Source organism: Camelina sativa, chromosome 5, assembly GCF_000633955.1.
Source record: "Camelina sativa cultivar DH55 chromosome 5, Cs, whole genome shotgun sequence".
NCBI lineage: Eukaryota > Viridiplantae > Streptophyta > Magnoliopsida > Brassicales > Brassicaceae > Camelina > Camelina sativa.
Window position 1 is genome coordinate 21,717,592 of NC_025689.1, and position 10,471 is coordinate 21,728,062.

Consider the following 10,471-nt stretch of genomic DNA (forward strand, 5'->3'; position numbering starts at 1 on the left):
TTCGAAGAAGGAGACTTAGTGTGGATTCACTTACGCAAGGATAGGTTCCCAGAAGAGAGGAAGAGCAAGATTCTACCACGAGCTGATGGTCCATTTGAAGTCATCAAGAGGATCAATGACAACGCATACCAGATTGATCTTCAAGGTAAGTATACCATATCATCAACATTCAATGTTTCTGACTTGCTCCCTTACTATGCAGATTCCGATTTGAGGACAAATCCTTTTGAAGAGGGGGAGGATGATATGATCGTGGCAAGCACGGAGCCAGAGGCTGCAGAGAAACCGGAGATGGTGGGAAGGATCACTTGTTCAAGAGCTAAGGAGATGGCTAAGGAAGCTCATTCACTCATAGTTGACGGGTCATTCAACCTACCGAGGATCCAAGTCTTCAAGATATCCACCTTGAAGACTTCACCCGGTAATGATAACTAGGTAACTTAGGTGTGAAGTTTGTACTCTTCTTCCCATAGCTGAGTTTTGTCCCAATGGGTTTTCTCAGTATGGTTTTTAATGATGCAAATGGATCACTACGTCGAGTTATCTAGAAGTCATTACCAATGGGGAATAATGTACTTCTTTACTAATACAAGTAACTTCTGTTTTATTTTGAACTTCCTGTTGTTTGGAGTGTCGAGCCCTAGGGTTAATTATAAAATCCAAAGCTACGCCTCTTTGTTCTTTAGCGAAGAAGTATGTTGAACAAGTATTGTTAAACTTTTTCTCTCAATTCGAATTCTTGAATGCGTTCTTGATTTCTGAGTTTCTATATACTTTGTGATTCAGAAACTCTTCACTTTTGTTTCAAACCATATAACCATCAAAACAATCCTCACCATCTCATCATTGCTTTTATCACTCGATCACCACCATTTCCACCCACATTATCGTTCAAGCACCATCACCATCGAATCTCATCACTAGTCACTTGTCTTCAGCCTTTCATCGGAGTTCTATCCTAGGGAGATCGTATTAGCACTGATGGTGACAGTCAGTCAAGCAGTTGAGCTGAGGAAGGCTCAACATCATGTTGGTTCTTACAAGGGTGACAAGTCTACGCAGGGAACTAAAAGGAAGTGGGAGGGCACGCAGAAGCCAAGTAGTGCGGTAGCATGGACTACAAGGTGGCAAACTGTCCTCAGAGCAGTGCCCTGATGGCAGCTCAGATGGTAGCCCGAGTTTGTTACCACTGGAGGGAGTCAGGGCACATCAAGCCCAAGTGTCCCAAGTTGCACCAGATGGAGGTGGCAGTGGTACAGTCTGGAGTGCAGCGAGAAATGCAGCTGGGAGTGCAACCGTGGGGCGGATCGAGCTGACGCCCCGGGAGTACTCGACCATGGAGACAGGTGGAACCAGTACCTAAGCGATCACATGTATAATTTCTGAGACTCAGACTGGGTGAATTTCAGTAGTCTGGATTTTAGGATTGCTTGTGATAATATGCTAGGGTTCATAACACATGAGGTTTTTGTAGGGACCTTATTGGTGGACAGGTTTAAGTCTCACGTCTTGTTTTATTCTGGAGCAACTCATTGTTTTATTAACCTGGAGTATGCCGAGAGAGGCAATATCAGAGGGAATCCCCGTGAGCGGTTCAGAGTCGTTATGGTTGCGGGAGGCAAGTTCCTGATAGTTCTTGGACGAGCGAGAGGGAGAGATATCCATATTTCATGGGAGTCAATGCCAGCAGATTTGATTATTAGTCTCGTAAAGTTGTGTGATTTCATTCTTGGTATGTACTAGTTGGATCGATACAGAGTGTATTTGGATTTTCATCGGGGTAGAGTGGCATTTGAGCGGCTAGGAGGGAAATTGGTATTTCATGGAGTGAAACTGACTTCAGGGAGTGTCGTGATCTTGGCCATACAGGCAGAAAATATGATCGAGAAGGGTCGTGAAGCCTATTTAATTTGGTTACTATTTCAATGCCGGAGTCGGTGGGGAAGTTTATGGTTGGAGGTTTTCGGGTTGTTCAGGAGTTTGAGGATATGTTTCAGTTGTTGCAGAGGTTACCACCATCTCTGTCTGAACCCTTCACAACTGAGTTGGAACAGGGAACGACGTCGTTATCTTAGGTACCTTATAGGATGACTCTAGTAGAGATTTCTAGCGTGTCACCGAGGGGAGTGCCGGTGTTGTTCATTAATAAGAAGGATGAGAGTTCCGCTTGTGCATTGGTTATCGGGGTTTGAAATGGGTCACTGAGAGAAACAAGTACCCTCCTCCCAAAATTAATCTGACGTTGGCTTATCATCAGATTCCAATAGATGAAGCAGATGTAAGGAAGACAGCTTTCAGGCCGAGGTATGGATATTATGAGTTCATGGTGATGTCTTTCGGTTTGACTAACATGCCAGCAAGTCAGGAACGTTTATGAGATTGATGAACAGTATGTTAAAGAAGTTTTTGGGTGTGTCTGTTATTGAAAAAAATGTAATTTTTGCTAGGTTTAACAATCATAAATAAATTTAAGAGATTTTAAATGAATTTTAACTTTTTGTTCGATTATTTTTCTGTTTAGCGTTTTGGAAATGCTAGGTTATATCAAAAAATTTGATTTATTATATTGTGCCATTGAAAAAATAATTCATTGTGTGCTATCAAAAATACTTTATTGTACATTTCTAAAAAGATGAAGGAACATCGATACGAAGAAATTGTGTATGCTCTTTCTCGACTTGAGCTTATAACGACTTCAATATCTACTAGTTTAGGATTGGTCTTGCCCTTGTTCTGCAACCCGACTCACATTTTCACAAGTCAAAATGAAGCCAATTCCAAACCATAAAAACAAGCCGGCTGAGGTTTAAAGCTATAAAACCCACAATATTAGTTGGGATTCTAATTCAGAAGAACCTCTTAGTTGGAATTTATTAATATACATCCGTCCGTACAATTTCATATTTATTTTAGCTATTTTAATACGATTTTATGGCAAGAAAATATATAGCATCATCTCTGATCGTCAGATTTTATAAATAATGTTAAATTATAGAGAAATACTATAAAATAGTACTAAATCAAGTTTTATAGACAACTATAGCACACATTCCCTAAATTTTCAAAATAGCACTATTTAACACATTAAAATATTTAAAATTAATTTTTAGAATTTGTTTTTTTAGGTTTGGGTTCTTAATTTCATATTTAGGGTATAGTTTTGAGGGGTAGTGATGTGAGCACGGGACAGGAACCCGACCGAGACGCACCGGACGCGACCGAGACGCCTGACCAAGACGCACCGGACCCGACCAAGATGTTTGCTTCGAACGCGGTCAAGGCACCAGTAGTCCTCCCAGGAGCCACAACAAGGTCTAGGAGCTCCACCAAGTCCACCAAACAGAAGATCAACCTCTTTGTCCAAGCGTTCGTCCGAGACCAAGCCCTGATCGAAGAAGACCGTGAAGAAACAGTTCGCACGGCCTTCACACCAAGTCATTGTAAGCGAGGAATCGTGCTCTTTTTCCTCACTCCGGGTTTTTCCCACGAGGTTTACCGGAGGAGGTTTTAACGAGGCGAGGAGCTTCAATGCACAACGTCCGAAGCCAAGTCGTTTCCCGCGCCAAGACCAAAGACGTTTCTCTTTCTTTCCTTATGCTGTGTGTTTTAATTTGAACTCTAGAATCTTCCTTTTGAACGTTAAGAGTGTTTTGGCTAAGTTTGAATGTCAAAGGGAGCAACGTGTTCTATTTCAAAGAGAACACGTCAAAGGACAAGTGTGCGGACCATTGCGAGTCCGCGTGTCCTTAAGCCTCTCTTAACCTAGCTATTTAAACCCTCTCTTAGCTTCTTGTAGACTTTAGACTTGAATGAAATAAAAACATTTCTCAAAGAGAGATTCTTTGACCTTGTCTCACTCCTTTCCTTAGAACAATCTGGGATTGCTCTAACGAGAACCCTAGCGACTCTATCTACCACGACCATGCAGATAGTAATAATTAAAACGGATAATGGTGCACAAAAAAAAAATTTAACAAATAGTTTACTAAATATTATATATAAAATAAAACAGATAACTTACTAGTTACTAAAATAATTTACAAAAGATTATATATAATATTAAATATATATAATATTAAATTAATATGTATATAAATAATATTAAATTGATATCCCAAAAGAAAAATACAAAGGAGATTACAAGTCCGGCAATAGAAAAAGAGAGCAACAACCTGCAAAACCATAGCAAAAAGAGTTTTGGACGGTCAAAGAAAATAAGAGATAATAATCGTTTCAATATAAAAGTAGTAATAATATCAAGAATGGTTATTTAAACGAAATGCCCACGAAACATCAGAAAGATAGTCTTAAGAAGAAAATCTATTGCATACAACCTTTATATAAAAAATATATATATATTTCTCATGTATAAAAAAGTAAAAGTGTGTAACGTGAACGTTTGTTTCTATTAATCAACTTGGTAGCAGCCGGCAGCCCCAAAATAATCTCAACATGTGTTATGCTGTGTGTATCTCATCTTCCATAATTAAGTTTGAAAAAGTCTATGGGTTAAGTTTACAGGTAAGGAAAAATAAATTAACGTTTGGTGCATATTACACCAATTCATGACTTTTGATACTCCGTTTTGTTGCAACTTGTCAAGGTCTGAAGGTCCTTACCATAAATGTACACTTTGGATCTTATCTTAACCCATAACTTTTATTTATTGATTACACTTACGTATTGCTGGTGTAAAGGTTTTTGTATCGTCTTTTTTTTCTACTTTCACCTCACCGTTATATTAATAAATCACAATTTAAAAAGTAGTAAATTGGATTGGTGATACAAAACGGTAAAAAAAAAAAAAAAGAGTTGATGCAAAAAGAACTGAAAATATCATTTCCGGTACTGCTAACTCTTAATTATTGTTATTGTGATCTGTAATTACTAAAGCAATAAAATATGTAACACTGTGGTAATTAAGGATTACCAATCAAAAATAATACTGTATATCTCTTACTGGATTAGTATAAATGCTACCATTAACGTTATTCATGTCATCATGTGTTCTTTGATATAAAACGTCGTTTTCATTAATAATACGACTTTGGTTTCCATTAAATGTTTCCTGTCACCGGCCATGTGTGTCCTACGTACCCAAATTTTGTTGGTAGCTTTTTAATGAATTCGTTATACATTTCATCAGTGTTGTTGGAAGATTTGGACCCCGTATTTGTTAAGCTTGCGTGAGGTCGATGAATACTCTCTCTTAAAACATGTTTCTTCCACAATTATCACAGTTAATAAGGACACCTCCACTAGGGAGTGCTCATCAAAATACTCATCAATAAAAAATTAATATAGGAAAGAAAGAAGAAGAGAAGAGAAGAACCGATACTCACATTGTTTCCGAAAAAAATGTTTCTCACAAAATACTAACAGGTGTCATTTAGTTAATGGTTGATATTAATAAAAAATAAAAAATATATAAATATAATTAAAATAATAGATTTTTTTTAAAGCAACCATCAAACGTTGCTCCTGTTAATGATGGTCTAAAGTCTTTAATAAATGTATAATGACAACCTTAGAAAGCCGATTATTTAGATGTGTTATATTTGTCGAAATGATACTCCTATGTATCTGAAGAATAATGCAACCATGGGCGGTCTCGATTCTATATTATCAACGATCATCAATTTGAAAAAGAAAATTGTTTTAATTAAAAATTGTTTTTAATTAAAAAATTGTTTTTAATAGATGCATGTAACCATATAAATTAATAAAAACAATACAACGAAATCAATGAAAGTAATTCCATTTATAGAAATGAATGAACCAAAATCTGGTTGTGATTAACTAAAAGATCTTATGAGATATATCGCCATACAAATATTCAAATATGCATATTATAAGAAGTGTGTTGTTTCAGTCTTATCCAGATTCCGCGGGCGTTAAATGTGAGAACAGATTGTCTTACTCGTTCTTCAAGATCTTTATTGTTTTTTTTTTTTTTGGTCAACAAGATCTTTAGTTTCTGAATTTTCTTTTGTAAACTCTTACCCTCCAGTTTGGGGACCAACCTTAGAATTCTCTTTTAATTTAATGTTTGATTGAGAAGAAAAAAAAGTGTGCTGTTCTTTTATGCCACAACTTGTGCATCGATTAAGATACTGTAGTTAATACTACCTATTTTGTTTGTTTTGTTTAATGATGTTTAATTAAGGTTTCTCTTGTTGCTTTTTATAGGTTAATAAGTACTTAATTACCTGGATCGGATATGATGCCACGACCATGACGAACGATTGAATTCAGGTAAAGTATATTGAAACAATAAAAATACTACTTTCAAGCAGCTACCACTACAATATACTATATATGTTATTATCTAATTAATTTGATTGACACGTAATATATATGTTCATTAGGTTATATATAAATATCAAATTTATATTATTATGATTTGGCATAAAATTATTAATTATTAATTATGTGATTTAACTGGTTCGGAGAATATATATATATGGTGTTTGGAAAAAGCTTTCAAGAATTGCTAGGTGAAAGAATTACTTAACGTACGTGCTTACTTATAAAAGGTTTAATAAGAAAAATGTATTCTTTTAGTACAAACTCTATTTTTTCCATTTGAACTCTTGAGCTAGCCGGAGCACCAACAACAGTTGTGAATATTAGAATATACCTAACAAAACTTAACAAGTTAGAAAAAAGAAAAAAACTTAATAAAATAGATTTCTTTATTTAATATATGATAAAGAAATATCAACATTAATTGTCAAGATTTTAACAAGATATGTTTTTCCATTGGGCTCTTTTTCTATGTTATACTATATGATACACAATATGGTCGAGTTATGATATGCAATTTTCATCATTCAATGTACCACATTTTTTATCAAAATCAGTGTCACTATTATCACATAATGATTTACTACCTGTAATCATCATCTACTTATATGAAAATGTTCTCAAATGTGCGTACATGTCAGTCTTTCGGTTAACTCACACAAGTCCTATCTAACTATAACATTATTTTGTTCAAAGTTACATCTAATGCCAAAACAAAAAATCAAAAATACAATATATATATATATATATATATATATATATCACAGAGACCTTACGTAAATTAATATATATATATATATATATATTTTTTTTTTTCTTAAAGAATATTAGAAGATCTGCGTTTAACCAGAATTATTACTTTCACGATTTGAATAACTATTAATTTAGCTATCCCTTAATTATACTGTTACGTGTATAAGTCATATTATAATCTGATGATAACCATTTAAAAGTCAACTTTTAAAATAGAAAAACCAAAATAATCAAATTTTAAAATAAAAACACTTGATTAATTTTTTATGTCAACATATAACGTAGATCGGTAGATATATTACCTAATTTATTATATAGTATCTCTCGAGTACTTCTCAGAACTATATATCATACATACTTTAGGCTAATCCACTTGTTTTTAATGAACTATCATCAGTGATCAGTAATCCATAAGATGAAGTACTTAATTAAAACTTGTTTTTCTATTACTCACATGTTCAAGTCAATCATAATAAATATAATCATTAGCTAAGTACGAGTGTTTGGGGAGTAATAAAAAAGGTTTCACATATGTAAAAATTGCAATACTAGTTCTGATATATTTAGTTGACCTGGTCAAATTGGCCAGAGACCAATACCTCCAATCCAAGTCAAACTAATAAAACTCCATGACACGATTAGGTATGCAGTGCACACAGACAAAACTCCACTCACGTGTCATTTTTGGGCTAGCCAATTGCCGTAAATTAAAAATTACCTCCAACCAAAATTCTATAAAACAATAATTATATTTATTTTCTATCAAATTTAATCAAACAGTTTGATCAGGCATCGAAGTCGGACAGCAAATTCTCATCTTTGTTGAAACATATGGAGAAATGATAATACGATTCGTTGCATATTTCCTCGATATCTCGCTAATTGTTGATTTATTGGGTGAACATTAAGGATGAAGTTAGTTGTTAAATTCAAAAGCTGAAAGGATAAGCAAAAGAGTTACAACGTCATGTTTTGGATATGGGTACTTATTTGTATACCATGTTACCATATATGGTGCATAAATTAGAAAATTAAAATATTTATGTGACCGTTCCGAATCTGTTAATCAGCATTAGGATTTTAGGTTTATTTTTTTCCGTGCACTATGGTAGTTTCTAATCATCATACATTTTCTTTAATATTAGAACTTTTGGACAACAAATTAGAACCTTTTTAGTTTCATAATAAATGATTGTGGAAAAAAACAATATTTAAATAAATGATTTGTAATAGATTCATATATACTATCATCACCGGTAACAGTTTTATTCGTCCCTGTTTGATACACGAATAACAATTTTTTTTTTTTTGTTGGCTAATGCATATATTCGTTTAAAAAAGAAGAAAATGATTTGTTTTTGTAAAAAAATTGATGCTAATGCAGTAAATGTAACACTGCGCCACCATCCCATATGGTCACATACTCACATCACATTTATTAACAACTACAGCTGGGTGTATGTATGAATATGATCATAACAAACTGTATTCAACCATATTTTACTGAATTTTTACAGTCTCGGTTCAATTATAAATTGGTCTTTTCTTTTCTTTTTTTTTTTTGCCCTTTTGGCAACGTTTAATCACACATTTAAAAGTGTCGTTTTCGGATTTACGTATATCGTAAGGTTTTGGGCCAATCCTATGAATGTGTACGCAGTCTTTTCTCTACCATGTATATGGTCTTTCTTCATTTTAGTTTCAAACAAATTTGAAAACAAAAGAAAGAAGTCTTTGAATTTAGGGTTAATTAAATAAATACCACAATTCTAAAAGTTATCTAAGAGAATAGCACAACAATTTTTGAGAATACCATGGGACCCATGTTTTTTGGGAGTAAAAAGACAAAATCACCCTTTTCTTATTTTATTGTAATGTAGAAATGAAAGATTACGTGAAATTTTTTAAAACAGCATGTAATATTTATATTTTACATCTTATTTATGAACTCAAACTGACATATAATTTCGTTCTAATTGTAAAATCTAAACCCTAACCATCTTATTTGTGAACCCAAACCGACATATAATTTCGTTCTAATTGTAAAATCTAAACCTTAACAATCTCATTTGTGAACCCAAACCGACATATAATTTCGTTTTAATTGTAAACTTTAAACCCTAACTATTTCATTTGTGAACCCAAACTAATATATAATTTCGTTCAAAAAACAAAAATAACATGATATTTAAACAAATAACATGTAATATATGTAATGGTATAAAAGTAATTGTATATAAAGAGAGAAAATAGATTGTGGGTCCCATGGTAGTTTGTTAAATACTTTCCATTTTAATGGTATGTAGTGCATATACTCTTGAATTTATGTAACAAGACACAGATGAACATAGACAACTGGGCTATTTTTTTTTTTTTTTTTCTTAAAATTATAAACCAATAAACTACATTTATTTTGTAGGGCCAATCCTTTGCCACACAACCTATATATACCCCGAAAAAGCGTATGCATGGCATTTCACATTATTGTTTACTCTTTTATTTTGCTTTTATTTAACATCGGGTTTAAATTTCATAACTTCTCTTATTTTTTTTAATATTATATTACATAACAATGATATATATATATATATATATACATTTCAAACCTACATATACCTAATATATTTGGTAGATAATATACTCTATCCATTTCATAACCGTATAAGATGTTTTAATTTTTATTTTATTTTAACAAATGTTTTCAAGTTTATATGCAAATTATAAATTATTTTAATATTTTCTAATTATCATTATGCAGTCTTCTTAGTGATTATTAAACTTTAAGTAAAAACTTCTTAATATGCATGTTAGTTAAAATCTTTTATATTTTAAAACGGATAGAATATAACATATAGTATATTTTGGGTGTTTTGAATTATAACATTCGGATATTATGTTGGTTTTACTTGAGGTCGGTTTGGTTTGGTTTTGATTCGGTATTTTCGGTTTAGGTAATTCCCAAGATTACTAAACATTTTTACCAATAATTATTTAGTTACATTTATAAAAAAAACCAATAAACTCGGATCAATGAATTATTTAATCTTCTCTTAATCAAATGAACTAAGAAAAAACCACTTCTCTAGTTTTTTAATCTAATTAAATGAAAACACAAACGCCCTATACAAGAAGAGGCTACAACGACATAAAGTTTTCCTCTATAAATATCCACAAAACCCGACGCTAATCACACCATTCATAAACACACAGTGAGAGATCAGATCAGAGCAAAAAAAAAAAAAGAGAGCGAATCTTTTAACTCCAACTCAAAGATGATCGGAGAACTTGTGGATCTGTTAACCGGCGGCGGAAGTGATGAAACGACGACGAAGAAGGTGAAAGGAACGGTGGTTCTGATGAAGAAGAACGTCCTCGATTTCAACGATTTCAACGCTTCGTTCCTCGATCGTCT

The 10,471-nt window shown here is 33.1% G+C and overlaps 1 protein-coding gene across 1 annotated transcript in view; it reads left to right on the forward strand.

Moving 5' to 3' along the window:
- Positions 10,212-10,471, forward strand: part of LOC104787362 (linoleate 9S-lipoxygenase 1-like) — a gene marked incomplete in the record, with an annotated part of 9,413 nt that continues 9,153 nt past the window's right edge. Inside the window, 1 exon segment of the mRNA XM_010512937.2 lies at positions 10,212-10,471. Within this exon segment, the coding sequence (XP_010511239.1) occupies positions 10,332-10,471 (140 nt within the window).